This window comes from Muntiacus reevesi, chromosome 3 (genome assembly GCF_963930625.1).
Source record: "Muntiacus reevesi chromosome 3, mMunRee1.1, whole genome shotgun sequence".
Classification (NCBI taxonomy): Eukaryota; Metazoa; Chordata; class Mammalia; order Artiodactyla; family Cervidae; genus Muntiacus; species Muntiacus reevesi.
This window is the reverse complement of record NC_089251.1, coordinates 213,202,893-213,227,029: the sequence shown is the minus strand read 5'-3', so window position 1 is coordinate 213,227,029 and position 24,137 is coordinate 213,202,893. Positions and strand designations below refer to the sequence as shown.

The 24,137-nt window shown below is 38.8% G+C and overlaps 1 protein-coding gene across 2 annotated transcripts in view; it reads right to left on the bottom strand.

Annotated features, from left to right (window-relative positions):
- Positions 1–22,438, bottom strand: part of HNMT (histamine N-methyltransferase) — a 40,391-nt gene extending 17,953 nt beyond the window's left edge. Inside the window, exons 1-3 of one of the 2 annotated variants that reach the window (XM_065931463.1) lie at positions 22,302–22,438; positions 22,040–22,186; positions 13,506–13,558 (exon numbers count right to left, since the gene is read on the bottom strand). In XM_065931463.1, coding sequence (XP_065787535.1) covers positions 13,506–13,558; positions 22,040–22,176 — 190 coding nt within the window. In that variant the 5' untranslated portion in view covers positions 22,177–22,186; positions 22,302–22,438. Of the gene's footprint in view, positions 1–13,505; positions 13,559–22,039; positions 22,257–22,301 lie in introns of those variants that run through there. The other variant, XM_065931462.1, reaches the window with a different exon arrangement.
- Positions 22,439–24,137: the final 1,699 nt, after the last annotated feature.

Here is a 24,137-nt window from a genome sequence, read left to right as displayed (position 1 = left end):
TTATAATTGTAAGATTTCACCAACTAGAAGATATATACCAATCTGAGATATTAAACTGTGAAAAAATATGCTAATAAATTAGGCTAGATCAGAATTATATAAAACATATCCGGTATAAAAGAAGGATAAAAAATTGTATCAGACATGTGCCCTCAAAAACATCATGTTCTTGTGGAAGAGACAGACATGGAAAGAACCCTGGCTTGGGTTGGGCCATGGAGGGAAGAAGGAAGGAGATGGTGATGGAGAGGATAAGACAAGAGGCCAGAGAAATGGAAGGCTGCATGGCAGACCACTCTTGAGTTCTGTGTTACAGGGTAAGTGGAAGTTAGCCTGGGGACTTTTGGGGAAATGGGAATTGCAGGCAGAGGACAGGAAGTAAAATAGTATATGTGGGACTGCTGGCAGTTCAGGGTTTTATAATGTGTAGGTAAGGCAGGGCCTCCAAGAAAGAGGTGATTCCAGAGAAGTAAATGGAAAGGAGGTTATGGCAAAATAGACATTTATTCATTCACTCATGTACCAGTGAATCATTGATTATTTTACTGTCTGCCAGGCACTACACTGCTGCTGCTGCTAAGTCACTTCAGTCGTGTCTGACTCTGTGCGACCCCAAAGACGGCAGCCCACCGGGCTCCCCCGTCCCTGGGATTCTCCAGGCAAGAACACTGGAGTGGGTTGCCATTTCCTTCTCCAATGCATGAAAGTGAAAAGTGAAAGGAAGTCACTGAGTTGTGCTCTTAGCGACCCCATGGACTGCAGCCTACCAGGCTCCTCTGTCCATGGGATTTTCCAGGCAAGAGTATTGGAGTGGGGTGCCATTGCCTTTTCCTACACTAGGCTCTAGCAAATGATAAGAGGAGCAAATAAATACCTGCCCTGATGAAACTTTAGCCTGTAGGTGACGATGTGAGAGAGACTGTGGTAAATTGGATAGACTTGAATTCCACACCTGTCTGATCCCCTGACTTGATATTACCACCTTCAGCCATTTGCTTTCTCTCCAAACTGTATTTTCCTCATTGGAAAAACAGAAATAATGATAGTACATAATTTATTGGGTGTGAGAATTAAATGAGGCAATGCACATAAAGCACACTGCAAAAGAGAGTTGGCACTTAATAAATGTTAGCTGTTCATTATTTTTATTGTTATCATTGAGTCCCTCTCTTTAAAAATCTCTCTTCTTTCTCTATTACTAATGCCTCCAAATGAAGTTTTGCACTTTTATTCTCTTAGTTATGATGTTGACCTTCACTAAAATACTTATGTGCTGGCAAGACTAGCATATGAAAATGACACTAGTCTTTAACATTTTGGCATAAATGGCATTAACAGAACCTTTCCAAGGTTAGATATGGCAGGTGAAAAAAAACATAGGTCATAAGACTGGGCAGGCTGGAAGGAGGAGATGAGGCAGATAAATCAGGAACAAAAGATGCCTGACTAGGAAAAGAGAGAGGTCTAATGGTATAATGAATGTACCAGGTAGTGGTGATGGGAGTGGGTGGGGATTAGGGTAGGGAGGAAGTAGGGGAAGGAAGCTGAAGTGGAGAATGAAGACATCTATGTGACAGTTTTCTCCAAAGCTGGCCCAATTAACCTGAAACCTTTTAATTCTTCCTTAAGTTCCACTCTCAGAGGTTTCGATTATATGTCCCTCCTCAAATATAGGAATGATGTGTTTAAAATATGGCCCATATGAAAGCAAGATATAATCACAAAAAATATCTTGTTGTAGAATTAAGTAAAACAAGCAAAGGCTTGATTCCAATGAGTTTGTTAAAGGGTATCAAGGACTCAAATGCTAGTTTGAGCAACTGAGCAACTTTGATCATCAATCACTGAAAAGCATGTGAAGGGTTAACAGACTATAGTACCATGAAAGTGAAAGTGAAAGTCACTCAGCCTGTATCTGACTCTTTGTGACCCCATGGACTATACTATACAGGCCATGGAATTCTCCAGACCAGAATACTGGAGTGGGTAGCCTTTCCTTTCTCCAGGGGATCTTCCCAACCCAGGGATTGAACCCAGGTCTCCCTCATTGCAGGCAGATTCTTTACCAGCTGAGTCACAAGGGAAACCCAAGAATACTGGAGTGGGTAGCCTATCCCTTTTCCAGCAGATCTTCCCAACAAGAATTAAACCAGGGTCTCCTGCATTGCAGGCGGATTATTTTACCAACTGAGCTATCACGTAAGTACCATAAGCCAGCAGTAAGAGATTCAAACAATGGCAAAAAAAAAAAAAAAAAGAAAGAAGATCATTTGTTCTTTCTCAACTGAATCCTTCTGAGTAGGGGCCATAACAGTATGAATGTGTTCCAATATTAGATATTAAGCACCCTATAAATGCTTTTAAAGAGCACACAACAAGCTGGACTTGCCTGGTGGTCCAATGGTTATAAATATGTTTTCCAGTGCAGGGGACATGGATTTGATCCCTGGTTCAAGAACTAAGATTCCACATGTCCTGGGGCAACTGAGCCCTCACGCTGTAACTACAGAAACTTATGTACTCCGGAGCCCAAGTTCCGCAACAAGAGAAGCCACCACAATGAAAAGCCCATGCATCGCAACTAGAGAGAAGCCTCCACAACAATGCGGTGGTTAGAGAAAGACCATGTACCACGATGAAGACCCAGTGCAGCAAAAATAAATAAATTAATTTTTGAGAAAGAGCACGCAAGCCAAATTAACATGCTGAAAGAATGGGGGAAGGTAACTAGAAGTGACTCAATGAAATAATTCAGAAATTCTTAGCAAATTCAGGGGTAAACAGAAATGTAGAAGCCAGCAGCCTGCTGCTTTTATTGTGTATAACAAAGCCTTCTGGGAATCTTAACTGTCAGGTCCAGGAAACCATATTTAAGGGGAATAAAGCAATACTTGTTCATTTTATGGTCAATCTCTGCTCTAATATGATCTCTTATTGCTTAATGATGATTCTGACAATTGTAGACTACTTGTTGTTGACATCCTAAGCTTTTAGGCCAACAGCTGTTTCAGTTTACTAAAACCTTGCAGTGTGTTTCTAGTTTTAGAACAAAATCTGCAAAGTTTCCTGTGACAAATGGAAAATTATAGTGATTAAGCAACTTTATTCCCATATACAATCTTCCTTTCTTTTTTATTTCTTTCTCCCCCACCCTCACCTCCTTTTGCGTCTACCAAAGCAAATCATTGATTTTGGAGTCTTGGCATTTTATGATGATGTAACTGATTTTCTCAGTTTATCAATAAGTGAAGCTTGAGCAAAGTTAGGAAATCCTAACATGTGTTGGCATGAATCAAAAATTGCTTTCTATTAGCCTGGTTTGTGGATTTATTTATTTATTTTTCCTCTTCTGTTCACTCCTGTGTTACTTTCTATCAAACAGAATATGCTGATTTTTTGATTCGGAAAGTTAAATGAAAACTAAAGTTTTTAAATTGCCTTCTCACAAATCTCTTTCCTTTGTATTTCCTTGTCCATCAAATCAGTCACAACTTTAGAATGACTTTCCTTGTCTCCTTTCTGACCTACGTTGAGTGTTTCACTTAATTTTACAATCAGATATTTTTGTGATTATATCTTGCTTTCATATAGGCCATATTTTAAACACATCATGCCTCTATTTGAAGAAGGATATATAATTGAAACCTCTGACAGTGGAACTTAAAGAAAAAGTTCAAAAATACTGAGGCAGAAATTGTTAGACAGGATAGGACTCTGAGACCTCAGTTCCCTTTTTTTAAGTTCAATTTTTTTCTTCTCAAGTAAGCATCTCACTTCTTTAACCTAAAGCTAAACTCTTTGTTCCAGTTTCTAGGCATTCAGAAGAATGCTTCCCTGGTCTGGAGGATCATAATACATTCAGACCCAGGACAAGACAATCATTAACTGCTGTTCAGTTTATCAAGGAAAAAAAAAACTCCAGGTAGACCACTAATTCTTAAACATACGTCTGGTCCCGAAATGATGGTCTGGAGTCTTAAGAACGGGTCGTGGGATGGCGACACAATGTCTGGGGAAACTGAGAAACTGGGAACCAAAAGAAAGTCATAAAAATGACAAACTAGATATTGCGACATTTAAACTGGTCAGAAATTACAAGCATCTGGCCCTGAACCAACCAAAAACAAACAGATCAATTCTAATAAAGATACAAACTACTGTTATCTGCACCTTTTGGGGTGCTTCACCCCTTCTCAGTGTCTGTGCTTAGAGTTTTGTATCTCTATCCTTTAAAATAAACTTTGCCTGTATGTTTGCAAGTTTTTAGAATTCATTCTTCAGCTCCAGTTCCAAGAACAGAACTTGGTTTTCCATTTCAATAGGGAAAGGGTGGAGTCCATACTGTTCAGACAACTTTTCTTCATTTCCTGAATTTCAAGAATATATTTAATGAGATAGCAGAGGAATGTTCCAAGGTCATTGGATTAAAAAGGAAAAAAAAGGAAAAGTTAGAGGTTATAAAGAGACAAAATTGGACTCAAATTTAGTATTCAATGGAAATATGCAAATTTGTTAATATCTCTGCCCTTTACATATCTCTAAATTAGGAATAATATGGTCTATGCTGCAGGGTCATTGTAAATGTTAAAGGCATTATATGGATATAATTTACCACAGTTCATGATATATAGTAATAATTCAATACATTTGAAGCTACCATACATTAATTCAACAAATACTTTTAAGCACCTAATAAATGCTAGGTTCTAATCACTGGAGATACAGCAATGAATAAAATAGACCAAAACATTCAACCTTTACGGATGGTGGTAAGTCCTAAAACCAAGGGAAAAAAGAGCAAGGGGAAGCCATGATGGGAGGGTTCGTGATTTTCAGTTGGGTGGTCATGTAAGCTTCCTGGGAAAGGTGACATTTAAGAGAAGTCTGAGGAGGCCGGGAAAGAAGGAAATGAAGATGTGCCTTTATAAATGGGCAGCTCCATAATAAAAAGACAGTTTGAAAGAGCACTCATCATGTATTCGTGATGGCTTGTCTTTCTGACTGAGCTACATTAAACGAAGCACAAAGCCCAGCTGGAGAACCCTGAGGCTATGCCCCAAATAAAATATTCCTCCACGTCAAGAAAATGGAGGATTAAAGGCTAGTCATGGTATCTCCAGCCATTTGATTTCCATCTACTCTAGCTTCATTTCTCATATCAAAATATATATGAGTTCTTTAGATTATCAGCAGGCAAAAATTTATTCTATTACACGTTGGATTAAGATTACAATCTTCCTTTTTCCCTCTACCAGAATATCAAGCACACACACACACACACAAATTGTCTCTAGAGAGAAAAATTGCCCAGATAACTCTGCGCTTAGTGATGAAAAATAATTTCAGCAATGAGTTTGCAACCAGAGCAAAATCTGACTTGATTTTGAGCTGCAGTGCAAAAATAAAAGATTATTGATGAGATCCCTTTTCTTGTCTTTTCTTTTCCCTCTCCCATTCTCTCTCTCTCTCTCTCTCTCACTGCTTTTCTCCACCCACCTCTACACTGGGAGCCTCAGTATGGAGGCAGTTCTGTTGGTATGGAAAGATGAGAGTAGAATATTAAAATATCTGGAGAGTCTCAGGAAGGGGCTTATAAATATAAATTCTGAGCAGAAAAGGGCATTGCCATTTGCTTTCGTGTCTTCTGGCTGTTGGCCCAGGAAGAATACCGCCTGAATGCTTTGCAACGTAGAAGTTAAGCCTTACTACCAAAATGTTCTCTGAGACACAAACTTAAAGAAAATCTCCCAAAGGGTTCTGAACATTGAGGTGTAGTGATATTCAACAAATAACTCAAAAAAAGACTAAATTTTGCCTTACTTTTCAATTTACACTTTTTAAATACAAAAATATTTGCTGCTCTATACTTACAATATTGTGATGTTTAAAAGGTATATAGTTAGTTACACTTAGTTTTAAACTTTTTGCTATTATGAGGCATCTGACAATGAACCATGAATTATTGTGCAAAAATCTCTTCACATATTCATACCAAGAACCAGAATTAATGGTTAAAATGAGAAACTTGATCTTTGGTGATATTAAAACAAAACCCCAAACACCAGGTCTCAGATGCCAGCTCTTGCAAAGGATACAGGCTGAAGAACTATAGCAGATTCTCAGAAGACCCCTGGGCAGGCAAGACCAGTCCAATTGCTGGGTACCTTAGAGGTCGGGGGCTGAGATACATAGAATGGGGAGGATGTACAGACTCTCCAAGGAGGGACTGAAGAGCAGCAGGGGCCTTGTTGGGACCACAGGGATTGGCTGTTTACGAAGTATGTCAGTATTGTAACAACTAGCGTCACAAGCTCCTTGTGCATTAGATGAATATTAGAACTGTTCTACTGTTCTTGATACATAATGCCATGCTACTTTCAGGAAAATCTCATTTCATTTCCTACTCTTAGCTTTTTTGTACATGAAAGCTGTCATGCCACTAGTAACCTCATTATGGCATATTTGCTGTTTAAATCTTGTCAACTTGTTGTCAGTAAAAATTTTCTTCAAAATAGCTTTCTTATATTTTGTAGTTAGTAGCTTGCTAATTGGAGAAGGCAATGGCACCCCACTCCAGTACTCTTGCCTGGAAAATCCCATGTACGGAGGAGCCTGGTAGGCTGCAGTCCATGGGGTCGCACAGAGTTGGACACGACTGAAGTGACTCAGCAGCAGCAGCTTACTAATCCAATATTTTCTCCCATTTCTATCAGTTTACTGTTGTTAATAGAGACAAAGCCTCTGAAGAGCCTGGGTTTTGACTCCCAATCTCTAGGACCGCTCCGCCACCCCAACCTCCTTGCAGCATATCTGATTAGGATGGAAATGAGGATGGAAATTGACAACCTATACCAGGGTTATATGACTGTGTGTATTAAATCACAAAGTTTTATTCAATAGTGTATGTCAAGTAGAAGCACATTCACCCACTAAGAGAATGCGTCCTAAACTGGCATGAGAACGGGGAAGATACAAATCTGTCCCTCAGCAAAATTACCGAGAGCCACATGCCATGAACTTTCTAAGTACATTGTAAATAGCCAACCTGTAAATGAACATTTAAATGCTGGCAGAAAGAAATGCAGATCTACCATATTGCTTTCTTCCTGTTTTACCTGTATCAGGCCATTAGTCCATTCTTATTGTGCATTCTTATTAATTGTAAGGCTGCACAACTGAGTTTATTTGCTTTTCTAAGTATACAGTTATTTCATCTGCAGATAATGATACTTTTGTCTTCACTCTGCTCATTAATCCCTGTTTTCCTGCTTCAGGCCTTATTGAATTAGCCAAAACAATCTTGTTTACTTTGGTTTTAATGACAGTGGTGCCAATATTGTAGTATTATGCTCATGCCTCTCAATTCTGTAGCATACCTGTATTTAACAATACTTCACTCAAAGTTTTAAATACCATACAATGAGGTAAACTATTTTGGTAAATTTACATGTGGAGGAGAGTTTATTTTAAAATGGCATAGTTATGAATACCTTTAAGAATACTTTACATCTGAGGCCCCAAATTATCTGAAGTAGACAGCCCTAAATCCTCCAGGTTAGTGATTAACTAGAGCCCAGGTCCATATCCTTCTGGTTGTGAAGGAAGTGGTGTGCATAAGTGAAATAGTTCTTACTCAGGTCAAGTTATAAAGCTGTTCAAATCCAGACTAAAAATAATCTGCATGTCTAGAAGTTCTATTTGAATTTCACTTCTTTAGTATAAACAAAGGTGGTGCCACACCACTCTTTCTAGATGGTTACTCATAAGATCATGAGTTTACTGGACTGAAAGCACCTTTAATAGCCCAATATCCAAGATGTCAATGCCTGAGTCCCTTGAATAGCATATGTGAAAAGTATTTCTCCAGCCTCAGCTAATACTCCTAACATGACAGGTAGCTCTTTGTAGCCAAAGATACATGCTTTCAGAAGTGAAAGCACCTATCTTGATCATTTATAAACTCTAATACTGAACAACATAAAAAAACTTTCTCTTTCAACTACTGGCTCTTTAGGGCCAAATAGTCTGTGGTTTGCTTAAAAACAAATGTATTCAAATTCTTCTTTTTTTTTTTAGGCAAAAAAATCCTCCACTTCCTTGTATTTGCTCAATCACTCCTTAGTCCCTGATGTACACTGTGGGCTTTCCTGAGGCCACTGGAAACATTAACCTTCGCTTCCTGCCAGCTTCTGCTTCTAAACTGGATATACCAACGTTTCCAGTTCTTGCCTTAATTACATTCATTTCTACTTCTATTCACCTAGCTTAGAAAATTAAACTTCAGGGTCACCTTAACATGTCATTGACAAAAGAAAACAAGATTGAAAATCTGATAAAATTAGATTTCCAAAAAGCTGGCCCTTACTAAATACTCAGTCTCTCTTTTGCCAAGTCAATAATTAACTTTTATATCTGTTTAGTATAGTTTGTCAGACTGTTGTTTTTTTCAGTTAAGAGACCTAGGTTTTATTCTTTCTTGATTGTTCTCAGGTTTTTCGTTTGTAGAATGAGGGTTTGATGATCTCTAAATTCTCTTCTATATTTTAATCTCTGTCTTTATGTTGATGTTTATATGTGATAGAACAAGAAAACCACCTAACCCCTCTAAACATGTCAGCATAATTATTATCAGAAAAATTATATAAGAGGGTCCATACCACTTGTATTTATATGTGAGTTGCTTCAGTGGATTGAACAATTTTGTATAAATATATACACTATTATATAAGGTATGACAGCTGATTTGGTACATGGTTAGTTAAGTCGCTCAGTCATGTCTGATTCTTTGCGACCCCATAGACTGTAGCCCACCAGGTTCTTCTGTCCATGGGATTCTCCAGGCAAACATGCTGGAATGGGTTGCCATTTCCTTCTCCATTTGGTACATAATAGGCTGATAAAAAGAAGTAGAAAGCTGGATACATGAGATTTTTTAAGTTACAGTCCTGTTTAAACCTTATAAAATTTTCTGGCATTTGAACATAAGAATTGAACAATGCAACAGATAAAATGATTCTCCTTTTAGCAGAGCCCAGAGCAAGAAGAACACATTGCCCATTACTGCTTTCTGGAACATTTTTCCAGGCATAAGTGTGTGCACTGCAAATTAACAGCACTCTCCCTTACCAAAAAGAATATGGGTTTCTTTTTCTCTATGTACCATCAAACATAAAGACAGTACTCATTAAAAGTTGAATAATAAAGAAGCTCCATTGGGTAGTTTAATTTTAGGAAGCATCAATGTTGACAATGGACTAAAAAGCATATTCTGTAAGGTTTAGAATACAATGTGGTTGCTCTCAATATCTAAAAACAGTTGCTGAAATCAGCATGATACAAATGCTCTGATACCTCAAATAAAGCATTCCCATTGCTCACATTATTTCATTAAAGCATACAAACTGACGCGCATATACAACTTTACACTTCCCTATTTTGCCTCAGGGCTTCTCTCATAGCTCAATTAGTAAGAATATGCCTGCAATGCGGGAGATCCAGGTTCTATTCCTGGGTCGGGAAGATCCCCTGGAGCAAAAAATGGCAACCCACTCCAGTATTCTTGCCTGGAGAATTCCATGGACAGAGGAGCCTGGCAGGCTACAGTCCATGGGGTCGCCAGAGTTGGGCACGACTTAGTGACGAAACCACCACCCCCACCATTTGGCCTCTGTAAAAACTACATGGTCTGTATTTCTGTATGTGATTTTTTTCCTCCTGGTTTCCTCTTTTTCTTTCTTTGAATACCCATAGTATATATTTCAAACATTCTCCTAACATTAAACATGTAATCTATGAATAATAATGCAGCTTATCAATTGTATTTTATTGATGTGGTAGATCAGTTATGGGCAACATTGGAAAATTTTCCATCAATTTCCTTTCTTTTGAACTGCACAGAGCCTTAATAATTGGTTGGTTTCTGAACTGAATTGCCAAATACCTTTTTTCAAAATCCTTATATTCTCCCTCAGACTATGAAATCCCTCTCAACCCAAATACCAATAGAGTTATTGGTGAAGAACCTGCTTGCCAATGCAGAAGATGTAAGAGATGTGAGTTTAATCCCTGGGTCAGGAAGATACCCTGCAGAAGGGCATGGCAACCCAATCCAGTATTCTTGGCTGGACAATCCTATGGACAGAGGAGCCTGGTAGGCTACAGTCCATAGGGTCACAAAGAATCAGACACAACTGAAGCAACTTAGCAACAACAACAACAAATAGAAGAGACAGAAGACAAAAAGGGTGCATAGCACCCCTACTCATGGTTCTGAGAAGAAAATCAAATAGGTCCCCAAAGAGCATGAATATTAAGTGATATAAATGCAGGAATCTGATTTAGGGAAGTTTTTTAGTGTGTTTCTTTTGGTAGATTTTTTTTTTTTCATTGTGATGGTAAGAAGTGGTAGCACCATTATGAATGCAGAGAGAATATTTGCATTAAATATATGCAGAATATGATCTAGAGGTGCCTAGGCATCCAAGAAGAAAACATCTAGGAAGTGAAACCAGAGAGGCTAATAAGCTAAGATTGGAGCAGAACCCTGTAAGATGCATTGTGGGAGCAGAACACAAGGTATAAGACAGGGCCGATGACCTTTGCTGGGGATTGGAGTCCAGCAGTGGATTTTTAAGGATACATAAGTCACTGCTGCTGCTAAGTCACGTCAGTCGTGTCCGACTCTGTGCGACCCCATAGACGGCAGCCCACCAGGCTCCACTGTCCCTGAGATTCTCCAGGGAAGAACACTGGAGTGGGTTGCCATTTCCTTCTCCAATGCATGAAAGTGAAAAGTGAAAAGTGAAAGTGAAGTCGTTCAGTCATATCTGACTCTTTGCGACACCAAGGACTGCAGCCCACCAGGCTCCTCCGTCCATGGGATTTTCCAGGCAAGAGTGCTGGAGTGGGTGCCATTGCCTTCTCCGACATAAGCCACAGGGTAACGCAAAGTCTCAGGAACACTGTAGATCGTGAACCATGCAGGGAGACCATTTCTCTAAGGCAAGGACAGAACGTTCCTCACTGTATAATAAAGTGTGTTTCTTCTGTGCACCCAGTACTTGCATTTAGTCAATGACAAACTATTAGATAAGTATCTCCCAGTTGGTATATAAACACTCAGACTAACTGAGTGGGGTGTCCTTTCCCTTCAAACACCTTTCTGCTCTTTCACACCAAGGGCTCTTAGACCTAGGGATTTTAAGTGTATCACTTTTGATTTCATATCTTACTTGAGCAGTGAGGGCTAAGTATTTACAGCTTGAATTTCTCTTGCAGTTCTTATGTTTTTGATCAGTCTCTTATGAAGAGTGACCTTAAAGGGCACCCATATTCCCCCCAGGGCAGAGCTTGTTATTAATGCAATGTTAAGGTTCAGTCAGAAGAACACCAAGCATTCCTCTCTCTGTTTTGAAAAGTTCTCTATATTAGCCCCTATTTGCACCTTTATGTAAGGAATCACTGTGTGGGGCAAATGTTCCTTTCTCTAGATAGCTTATAAGCATCTGGATAAATTTACATTAGAAATTCAATTAACGTTATATTAAAAGGTCAATTAACTTGGCCATGGTAGAGACTGTTTTTAATTACTTTTCCTTGTAGGGCTTCTCTTCTTGTCCAACCGCAAGTGACACTATCAAATGATAGTCTCATTGCCTGTGGTTGCCGTAAATTCATATGCAAAACACACTGGAAATGACTGTCTTGGTTAAATGAATTAATAGGACACTCTTTGAGCAATTCATCACTCTTATAATCCTTAGGACATAAAATATCACAAGCAATAATAGAGTATTTTAGCTTAAACACAATGTATTAGATCATTCATGACAGTATCTTTCATTACCTGTCCTTGTTGGTTTCTGTTTTCTTGCTGAAAGATGATAATAAAGTAAAATTCCTCTGACAGTCAGTCCTTATTACATTACATCACAGCATATTTTATGAAAAATGAGCAGAAGATGACATAAAAAAATATCCTATCCCATTAGAGGGCTCTTGGTTATCTTTGTGTTAAGATGTGTTGTGTTGCCACAACTGAACTCATTCATGTAGGATTAGAGCAATTACACTTAAGAGACTCAAGAAATCACTATTTAACCCCATGTGACAAGTGGTAATGTAGTGTTCACTTGTCACCAAGTGGTAACCTTTACTAGCCATCACTCCATGATTGTTTCAAAAGAAAACAATAATAAGGATATCAACACATAAATAATATATATGACTCTATATTATTATATATTAATATATTATATAACATTATAAATGATATGACTATTATATTATATTAATATATATCATTATATATACTATATATTATACACATTATCATTATATTAACTCAGACTTTCAGACAACTCGCAACTTTAAATCGAACACTACTCAGGAGTTTGATATGTGGCAAAGTCTGGAGATAAATTTTCTTCTTTTATTTTGTAGAAAGGACCTATCTGCACATTATAAAAGCAGTTTATAAACTTATCTGTATAAATCTCACTACAATCTGTGAGACATACTTCGTTGCCCCCACTTTACTTATGGGCAAACTGAAGCTTATGTTTCATCCAAGTTCACACAGTTCACTAGTAGCAGAGTTAGAAACTACACGCTCATTAATCTGCCTGTCCAGACTTCCCATTTCCCCTTGGGTAAAAGTACTGGTTCTAAGTAGTGAGACCATGAACTGCTTATGAAAGCTAGTTGGGGAGTGTGCTGAATGCTTAGAGGGCAGCTGTGGACGTGAGTCAGAGGAAAGGAATGGTTTAGGCCACGGCAACTCAAGGAGTGGGGCCACAAGAGGGTAAATTAGCTGTGTCATTAAGCATATTTTTTTTCCATAGTGATGTTTTCTCAATGAATGAAGCTGTGCATTGATTTACATTCCAGGGCACGCCTATCTCCTCAGGCACCAGCAATAGTCCACAAACCACAAACCAGTCTATGAATCTTGTTTAAGTGGCACAAGTTTAAGGAATGTCTTTTGAAATTTTCCTTTACTATGAACAGTTAAATAATTTGGTTCAATGCCATCCTCAAAATTATTCTATGTTTTCCCATGCTCTTTATATGTTTAAGAAAATAAAATCATACTTATCCCTATAACAGATAATAATGAAATCTGATGTCCTAGACCCCATAAACATATGGGGACATTAATCTTAGTTGAAGTGATATGGCTGTTACTAGTTTTAATAAACTAACCTCTTCCAAAAGAGAAGGAAAATGGCTTTCTAAAGAATGAACAAAATTGCCATCAAACAGCATGATGTCTGGTGGTTTAGTTGCTGAGTCATGTCCGAATCTCACTAACCCATGGACTATAACCTGCTACCTGGGCAAGAATACTGGAGTGGGTTGCCATTTACTTCTTCAGGGGATCTTCCCAACCCAGGAATCGAACTCAGGTCTCCTGCATTTGCAGGCAGATTCTTTACCAACTAAGCTATGAGGGAAGCTCATGATGTCTGGAGTGAAATCCAAATTTTAAAATGCATTGTTCATACCTGCACCACCGCCAATGCTTAGAATCTTAATTTCAGATTTTGTGTCTCCAATCCTGAAAAAAAAAATAGGCAGTTTAAGAAAAACGTGCCAGGAAGTTTATAAAATCTGATTATCAAATCTAGTTGAAGAGAACAGATGAAAAGTACAGTGAACAAAAATTAGGCCAATATGAAAGGTGTCGATCATTTCAGTGGTTATATTGCTGTCTTTATAAATCTTTGGAAGTGAAGATCCCACTCATTAACAGTCTTAAACTGGGAGACTTTTAAAAATAGCACCATAAACATCTCAGAGGTAGGAAATAGCATTTGTTTAAAGACTATTTGGAGAATAAAAGCAGAAAAAGTGACTTTTGAGTCTGGTCATTATAATAAGCCATTCATTGTAAATGGGCTTCCCTGGTGGCTCAGATGATAAAAAATCCACCTGCAATGCAAGAGACCTGGGTTCAATCCCTGGGTTGGGAAGATCTCCTGGAGAAGGGAATGGCTACCCACTCCAATATTCTTGCCTGGAGAACTCTATGGATAGAGGAGCCTGGTGGTCTACAGTCCATGGAGTTGCAAAGAGTCAGACATGACTGAGTGACACGCACTTCTTTCATTGTAGATGGCAGAAAGGCTAAGGTGATTCATACTATCTTTATGATAGTTGCCTTCTTTCCTTCCTCTTGCTAACTTCCTTTCAATAAACAAATGTTAATTAAACATTTATTATGTGCCTGTCCTAGGCACTGATATATAAAAATGAATAAGATACTACTTTTCTCTCAAGTTGAATTGTGAGATAATAAAAGCCAAGTATATGACTCTGTATAGGAATAGAGAGGAACTGATGGGTTGGGATGCAATAGTAGGACTTTCTTTAGACTGATGTAAAAAATTAAAAAAAAAAAAAAAGGGTCAGAAAAAAGTAGGAGATGCACAGTGACTGCCACGTTTCCAATCTGGATAACCAGGTGAAGTGTGGTATCGCAAAAGAAGCTGGAGGATGTAATTTTATGACAAGTTTATGTTTTGTCAGTTTTTTGTGTGTTTTGTGTTTTTAGGGTTTTGATAAACCTGAATTCAGCAGATATTTGAATATGCAATATTGAAGCTAGGTAGAAGAGAGATGGGATCTATGATGTACTCTGGAGAATTATCATAGAGTAATGGTCAAAACTAAGAGAATAGGTTCTATCACCCAAGAATAAAAGAGAAGAGTAGTGGGATCGTGACAGAGTAGCAGGCTTTAAAAGTAATGGGATAATGGGAGAACAAACAAGGACACAGAGGGAAACAGCAGAGCTCAGAGAGGTGATCAGAGAATTAGAGAGGGAAAAAAGCCAATGATAGTGTCAGAGGCATAAGAGTGTGCAACTAAGCAATAAAAAAGACAACTCTGTTGAATTTGGCAGTATGACTATCTGATGACAGCAGCTTTAAAGGAGGTTGAGAGCTGCAGTCAGATGGCAGTGGGATTAAGAGTGAAATTGATAAAGAGAAAGAAGACACAGAGATTTTTGAAAAAGGATGAAAGAGTGAAAAGGAAAAAGAGGAGACTGGAGGGGAAACATTAACTGAAAGCATGGTGTTTGTTTGTGTTTTAGGATGCTAAACAAGCTTGGTTTTTGGCTGAAGTGAGGAGGCTGCCCAGAGAGAGAGGAAGAACACAGATTCAACCAGGGTTCTTAAAAATACTAGAAAGCAGACAGTCAAGGACATCTGTGAATGAGTTGCCTTCCTCAGTTCTAACTATCCTCCAACTCATGATCATAAGTCTTAGTATACCCATTCCTGTCTGTGCACTTGATTAATTCTTGAAGATGCTTCTATCTGCGGAAAGAATAGTGAGGTTACAGAGCAGAGCACCTAGGCACATAGGTTGAAATCGTAATATGTTACCTTGAATGAATTATTCTCTGTACCTTTATTACTAAGAAATAGGATAATAATACCTGCTACCATTTAGGGTTATAATTATAGTATCTGCTTTTTGAAAGAGTTGTGAGGATTAAGTGACATAATTTATGTGACTCCTTTAGAAATTATCTGCACATGACAAGCACCCAACTTATTCTAAGCTCAGCTAAGTAATTTATATGAATCATTTTTCTAAATTTTTATTATTGAAATACAGTTGATTTACAATGTTGTGTTAATTACTGTTATAGGGCAAAGTGATTCAATTATACATTGATATATACATTCTTTTTTATATTCTTTTCCATTATTGTTTGTCACAGAATATCAGACATAGTGCTCTGTGCTATATGACCTTGTTGTTTATGAATTCTATATATAAAAGCTTACATCTGCTAACCCCAACCTTCTGCTCCCTCCCTCCCAAAATCCCTTCCTTCTTGGCAGCCAGCAGTCTGTTCTCTATGGCCATGATTCTGTTTCTGTTCCATAGATAGATTCACTTGTGCCATTTTTTAAATTCCACATGTAAGAGATCTCATATGGTATTTGTTTTTCTCTTTTTGATTCACTTCGCTTCATATAATCTCTAGATGTATCCATGTTACTACAAATGGCATTATATTGTTCATTTTTATGACCGAGTAGTATTTCATTGTGGATATACACCACATCTTCTTTAGTCATTCATCTTTGATGGACGTTTGGTTGTTTCCATGTCCTGGCTATTGTGACTAGTGCTTCTCTGAACATAGACGTGCATGTATCATTTCAAATTACAGTTTTGTCTGGATATATGCACAGGAATGGGATTGCTGGAATCATATAGTGATTCTATTTCTAGCTTTCTGAGGAACCTCCATACTATTTTCTATAGTGGGGGCACAAGCTTACATTCCTACCAACAGTGTAGCAGGATTCTCTTTTCTCCACATCTTCTCCAGCAACTGTTATTTGTTGACTTTTTAGTGATGATCATTCTGATCAGTGTGAGGTGGTACCTTATTTTGGTTTTGATTTGTATTTCTCTAAGAATTAGTAATGTTGGGCATCTTAACATGTGCCTATTGGCTATCTCTTGTGGGGTCACTGCTCCTTTCTCCTGAGTCCTGGTGCGCACAAGGTTCCGTTTGTACCCTTGCAGAGTCTGTTTCCCCAGTCCTGTGTAAGTTCTGGAGGCTCTATGATGGGTTAATGGCGACCTCCTCCAAGAGGGCTTATGCCATACCCACACCCAGAGCCCCAGCCCTGACAGCAGTCCTCTGCTGACCCATACCTCCTCAGAAGACACCCAAACAAAGTTCTGTCTCAGTCTCTGTGGGGAAATCTCTATGCAGGTCAAGAAGCAACAGTACGAACTGGACATGGAACAACAGACTGTTTCCAAATCAGGAAAGGAGTGAGTCAAAGCTGTATACTGTCACCCTGCTTATTTAACTTATATGCAGAGTACATCATGAGAAATGCTGGACTGGATGAAGCACAAACTGGATGATCCACAAGCTGGATCAAGATTGCTGGGAGAAATATCAATAACCTCAGATATGGAGATGACATCACCCTTATGGCAGAAAGCAAAGAACCAAAGAGCTTCTTGATGGAAGTAAAAGAGGAGAGTGAAAAAGTTGTCTTAAAACTCAGCATTTAGAAAACTAAAGTCATGGCATCTGGTCCCATCACTTAATGTCAAATAGATGGGGAAACAGTGACAGACTTTATATTTTTGGGCTCCAAAATCACTGCAGATGGTGACTGCAGCCATGAAATTAAAAGACACTGACAAACCTAGACAGCTTATTAAAAAGCAGAGACATTACTTTGCCAACAAAGGTCCATCTAGTCAAAGCTATGGTTTTTCCAGCAGTCATGTATGGATGTGAGAGTTGGACTGTAAAGACAGCTGAGCACTGAAGAATTGATGCTTTTGAACTGTGGTGTTGGAGAACTCTTGAGAGTCCCTTGGACAGCAAGGAGATCCAACCAGTCAATCTTAAAGGAAATCAATCCTGGATATTCATTGGAAGGACTGATGCTGAAGCTGAAACTCCAACACTTTGGCCACCTCATGCGAAGAGCTGACTCATTTGAAAAGACCCTGATGCTGGGAAAAATTGAGGGCGGGAGGAGAAGGGGACGACAGAGGATGAGATGGTTGGATGGCATCACTGACTAGATGGACATGGGTTTGAGTAAACTTCAGGAGTTGGTGATGGACAGGGAGGCCTGGCGTGCTGCAGTGCATGGGGTTGCAAAGAGTCAGAAATGATTAAGCAGTCAAACTGAACTGAACTGAAGTGACTGGCCATCTCTAGTAACTCAGAGAGTTAAGAATCTGCCTGCAGTGTGGGAGACTGGGTTCAATCCCTGGGTTTGGAGGATCTCCTGGAAAAGGAAATGGCAACCAACTCCAGTTTTCTTGCCTGGAGAATCCCATGGACAGAGGAGCCTGGTGGGCTACAGTCCATGGGGGTGCAGAGTCAGACACAACTGAGCAACTAACATTTTCACTTTCATACTTTTCATTGGCCATCAGTAATGAATTAACTCTTTGAATTCTTACAACACCACTGTAAGTTAGATACTATTATTATTACATTTCATATAGTATGATGATACCTAAGAATTATTGAAAACTTGCTATTTTCCAAGTAAGGATCTAAGTGCATTATATGTGACAACAATAATAAGCTACTATTTATAGCTATATACTATAGCCCACCCCACTCTGATCTCTACCTCCAGACAGGTGATTGAATAATTCCTCCCTGAGGAAATAACCCATCTCACTGATAAGCTTATCTATATTGGTATCAGAGAATCCTCCATCAAGAGCTAAGTCCACATCTAATTACTACAACGAGTCGGCTGCTCAACAGACTGTTTCAGTACATACACAAAGAGGATCTGAACCAATTTTTAGTGTCTCATTATTTAACTGGATGGACAAACAAGGCTTATCAGGTAGTTGGGGAGCTTCCCTAATATGGTGGTGGTGGTGGTTTAGTCACTAAGTCGTGGCCAACTCATTACAACCCCATGGACTATAGCCTGCCAGACTCCTCTGTCCATGGGGTTTCCCAAGCAAGAATACTGGAGTGAGTTGCCATTTCCTTCTCCATGGGATCTTCCCAATGGAGGGATTGAAACAGGGTCTCCTACTTTGCAGGTGGTCTCAAGCATTGCAGACTGATCCTTTACTGAGTGAGCTACCAGGAAAGCAGTGACAGAGAGACCAAAAGAAACAGAAAAGGCGAATCCAGGAGAAACACACAGAAAGCAGAGGAAAATTTTATAATAGATAAAAGAAGGTAGACTATCTGTGAAAGATGACTAGGATGCTATAAAAAAGGAATATTCTTGGAATTTAAAAACACAATACCAAACAATAGAGGGCTGAAAGATAAAATTTGGAGAAACTGGAAATATAAGAAAATTAGAGAATTGATTTAGGAGGTCCTCTGTTTGATGAATAAAAGTTCCAGAAAGACAAAAAAAGAGGGGAGGAATGATTAAATAATACCAAAGCTTCCCTGAACTGAAGGATCTGAATCTTAATTGAAATGTCCCAGGGACTACTCACAAAAATGGGTGAAAAATACCCATACTATAAATTATTATCTTAAAATTTCAGAATACTAGATTTAAGAGAAGATCCTTACAAAGAACCAGAAATAAACCACAGTAGCAAAAGGTCACAGGCTAAAGATGAAGAATTTGAATGGCATTAGGTTTCTCAGTAGTAACTAGAGGCTATCGTGCTGGTTTAGTCACTAAGTCGTGTCCAATTCTTGCAATCCCATGGACTGTGGCCTGCCAGGCTCCTTTGTCCATGGGATTCTCCAGGCTAGAATACTGGAGTGGATTGCCATTTCTTTCTCCAGAGGATCTTCCCAACCCAGGAATTGAACCTGGGTCTCTTGCATTGCAGGCAGATTCTTCACCAACTAAGCTATGAGGGAAGCCCTCTAGTGGTTATAAGACCATGGAAAAATATTTTTAAATTTCTGGTATAAATTCATTTTCAGTGCAGAGTTTTATACCCTAACTATCTAACTCTAACAAAGGTGAGCAGAGAGAAGGCATTTTTAAACATACAAAGTCTCAAAAAATTTACTTCCTGTGCACTCATTCTTAGAAAACCCTTAAAGGATTAACAGGGAGAAAAAAGATTAAAGAAACCAAGAAAAACACAGCATGGAATTCGGAATCAGAGAATTTAGTACTGGAGAGAGGAGAAGAGAATTTCTATAAGGTGAAATAAATTCCCTCATCAGGTCAAAACCAAATCAAGCCAAACTGGAAAAAAAAAAGAACAGAGAAGTCCAGAAACAATGTTCCCATGAGGAAAAATTAACAGATTACTTGATCTGTTGGAATATATTGAGAGATTAATATTTCTGTTTGAGGTATAAATAGTGATAGGTACATAGAAAACTAAGGATATAAACTAAAATCAATAGATAACTCTAGGAAAAAACAAAAAGTTATGCATGAAATGGAATGTAATGATAGTATAAATGCATTGTTCAGTTATGAATAATATGTACAGACAAAATGATATGATATAAACTAATAAAAATTTAACATATGTAAGGTATATATGCATGTATAAACACACACATATATATACATGCTATATATGTACATATAGTGGGGAGAGAGATGTGCATGTTTATTTAGCACTTTTAATACATCAAAATTAAGAAAGAGAATAACATGTTACTTAGAATTAGGAAAGAAAATTCCATAAGAAATAACTAAATGATTTCAGAATGTTGAAAGTCATTGTCTCTAGAGAGCATGAATCAGGAATGGGAGTGGTAAGGGCAGGAAACCACTATTTTTGTTGTTGTTGTTACTGTAAACTTTTCAGAATCATTTGACTTTTTAAAATATAAGCACATCTTGCTTTAATAAAAATGAAAAATTAAGCAGACATGTTGCATGTTGATAACTGATAAACAACTTTAGGTAGTAGTTTTGAAAGTCCTTTAGCTAAATCTCATTTCACATCACCTTCAGAAAAAAATTACTTTAAAGAAATATGATTCAGATGACTTCTAATTGGATATTACCACTATAAGGCAAACTTAGTTACGCCTTTGAAAATATTCAGTAGTTCACAGATTTCACATTCAGTATTCCAATTAGATTGTATACACTTGAAGACAGGACAGGGGGTCATCATTCATTATGTTCTGTGCATCCATCATATGTCTTCAAACCAAACTGATGGCTGAAGTAAACTATGGATCTGCATAACCACAGACTAGAACATGGATGCTTAGTACTGCGAAAGAACTCAGAAATCAACTCATTACCTTTAATTTGGAAATGAGCAAAAAGACCCAAAGAAACTATAATTTGTTTTTGGATAAAAAACAGTTTATATTCTATCTGCTTTGATTTTTGCTTTGTTTTCCTATTGTGTGTGTGCTCAGTCACTCAATCAGGTCCAACATTTTACAACTCCGTGGACTGTAGCCCACCAGGCTCCTCTGTCCATGAAATTTTTTCACAATACTGGAGTTGGTAGCCATTCCTCTTCCAGGGGATCTTCCCCACACAGGGATCGAACCTGTGTCTTCTGCATCTCCTGCATTGGCAGGTGGACTTTTTACCACTGCCCACCTGGGAAGTCCTATTATCCTATTATTTATTAATATATAACAATCAGTTTTTTTTTTTAATTGAAAACTGAACCATGGCAAATAAAAGATAGAAAAGGAAACAAAAATTCCATATATTATACATCCAGTGATGCCTTCTCTAGTCAGGCAGATTTAACTGCGCTGGTGAAAGAATTTCAGGCCTATAGCAGAAAAATCCAACAAAAAGACTAAAATGTTAGGTTTTTTTGCTGTTGCAAATTGGATCCACAGTCATTTCCCCCAGTTTTCCATCATTATTTCCTGAAGCAGCGTCAGGTTACAGCAATCCCCCCCTAGATAGGTGATTTGATTATCTTTACCATGTGGAATCTGTTATTCTCATAATGCTTATCAGCTCTGGCACAAATTGAACACATTAATCACCAAAAAAAAAAAAAAAAAGCAGTCTGCCAGAAGGATAAGAACTAGTGAGTTTCACTGATAACGGAAAAATGCTTTGGTAGGGCCACATTGTTAATATTAACTTGAAAGTAAAAAGACAATTTTTCTTTTGGAGAGTGGTAACTATGATAATGGATAAGGAAACTGAATTTAAATGGGTGTTAGAAGAATTGAGAGGCATCCACTCAATCTCCAAGGGTAAACAGTATTTGGTAATTATTTGATTCTAATGCAAAGAACACCAGACTCTGGGATTTTTTGAAACATAAAATTTGGAGGAGGGCCAAAAAAATCTCATCTCAAAGATTTGGATCTTATCTTTTCCCAAAGGAACATGAATTTGTGCCTTCAAAGGGTTAACGCTTATCTCCGAGCAGCTTGAAACCCGCACAAATCAGAGCTTTTGAATGTTTCTAGTGATCGCTCACCGAATCGCGGCGGAGGGGCGCAGAGCCGCAGTTCCTCTTATCCCGCAGCCCAGCCTGCCGCCCGGGCATGACCCATCTATCACTGCACAGAGCGCGCCCAGGCTTGTCCCTTGCACAAAAGACGGCCTGTATTTTCTGTTGCTGTTACCTTGCTAGTATGCCCGGCAGCTTCTTGTCCATGAATTCTTGCATACACTGGTGCTCCGTGGAATTGCTGAGAAACCTCCGGAAAGACTCAACGTATCTGCTGTGGTCAGTAAACAGGCTCCTCATGGAAGATGCCATTTTTGGTTTTCTGAAAGACAGGGAGGGAAGGGACGTTTAACTTCCTTCCTTTCCCTTCCTAGTTCCTTCTTTCTCTCCTCACCCCCACCGGGCTCTAGCCAAAAAAAACAAACCCCACAACAGGCCTGCTTTGAATTGAAAGTGCTGGCGAGGCCGGGTGTGCAAACGCGGATACTAAGTCAGTATTTGTACAAGACTTTGTCCCTGAGGCTTCACCCAGGCACTAAGTTATCTTAGAAGAAAAGGAGGTGGGAACGCAGAGCAGTAAATCCACTGCTGAACCTTGCTTTAAAACTCAAGTTCAGAGTGTTGTAAAAGCAGACAACATTCAAGTCACTTCCTGTTTTGGCAGCAGCCGCCTTGGGTAAGCTCCCAGTGGGGAAGTGGCCACCAAAGCGGTAACAAGGACAAAAGATACAGGCCAGTTCAAGGCTTTAACCGGAGATCGACAGCTGCTGAATCTTTGAAAAAAGATTGTCATCTGCCTCCAGGCTTTCCTAGGAGAGGTCCCTGCCTTCACATCCCAGCACACTTAAACTTTAAACTCTGCTGCATTTCTTCAGGTGCTGGTTAGTTGCTGTGATTCAGGAACGGAACTTTTGGGTTGGCCATAAAGGTCATTCAGGTTTTTCCATAAAATGTTATACCAAAACCCGAAGTGAACCAACCTCAAATTAACTGAAAGGTCTGAGAAGCCTGTTTAGGGGATGAAGGTGGAGGAGGGGATGAGGAGTGTGAGAACCCAGTTGCAGGAAAAGAATGTAGGACCCTGGAGCCCTTCATTCCATTGGAAGCCTTCCCTAAGTACTTCTGAACAAGGGACCCTAGACTTTTAGGGTTGGATGAGTCTTTGGAGGCCATGTTGTGTCCCCTGTCAAAAGACTCAAAAGTGTTTGAGCCTTTTACCTAGGAAATGGTCTTTAAGAAGGCCACCCCTATACCAACATGGGATGTTAATAATAATACAGTCCAAATCATGGAGAATTATGAGAATTAAATTAATTCATATACGTGTCTTAGAAATGCGTCTGTCTAAACCATTCTCCTTTTCTGATTCTGTTCCAAAGCTGCCCTCTAAGCATTCAGCACACTCCTCAACCCTCTTTTATAACCACCTCATGGTCTCACTACTTAGAGCCAGAGCTTTTATCCAAGGGGAATGGAAAGTCTGGAATGAACTGTGGGAACTTTACTGAAATACAAGCTTCAGTTTACTTATCAGTAAATTGGGAATGAGTTATGTTTCATAGGTTGTAGTGAGATTTATATAGATAATATTTATAAGGTCCTTTTAGCATGTTATTACTGCTTAAGGGGCAGACTGGTCCTTTCTGCAATGATAAAACAACAAAAAAGCAGGTATTTTATTTATGGACACTGAAAATTGAGTTTAATATTTATTTTCCCTTGTCACCAAATATTACTTTTCCTCAGATGTTTTTCTGATCATTTAACCATGCAAATTCTTAGCTCGTGGGCTGCACAAAATCAGGTGCTGGCCTGAATTTGACCCTTGGGCTCTGGCTGTACTTGTGTGCTGGTGCTCAGTAACTCACATGTCTGACTCTTTGTGACACCGTGAACTATACCCACCAGGCTCCTCTGTCCATGGAATTTTCCAGGCAAAAATATAGGAGTATTAGACAACCCAAGAGTGGGTTATCATTTCCTCCTCCAGGGGCTCTTCCCACCCAGGGAATGAACCCCTGTCTCCTGCGTCTCCTGCACCAGTAAGCAGACCCATAATCTAGCTCCCAGGCCTCCCTCCGTACGTGTAACTGCTTAACTCCCATCTCTATGCAGCCAGCCTCACCCTCTTCATACTGACTCCCCCAAGCTTTAATTCATCTATTACCATTTTCCACTCTTCTATTTAGACCTCAATCCAGATCATTCATTCACGTAATTCATCTACTGAACAAACATTTAATAAGGGTTTACTGTGTGCTATTCTGCTGAGA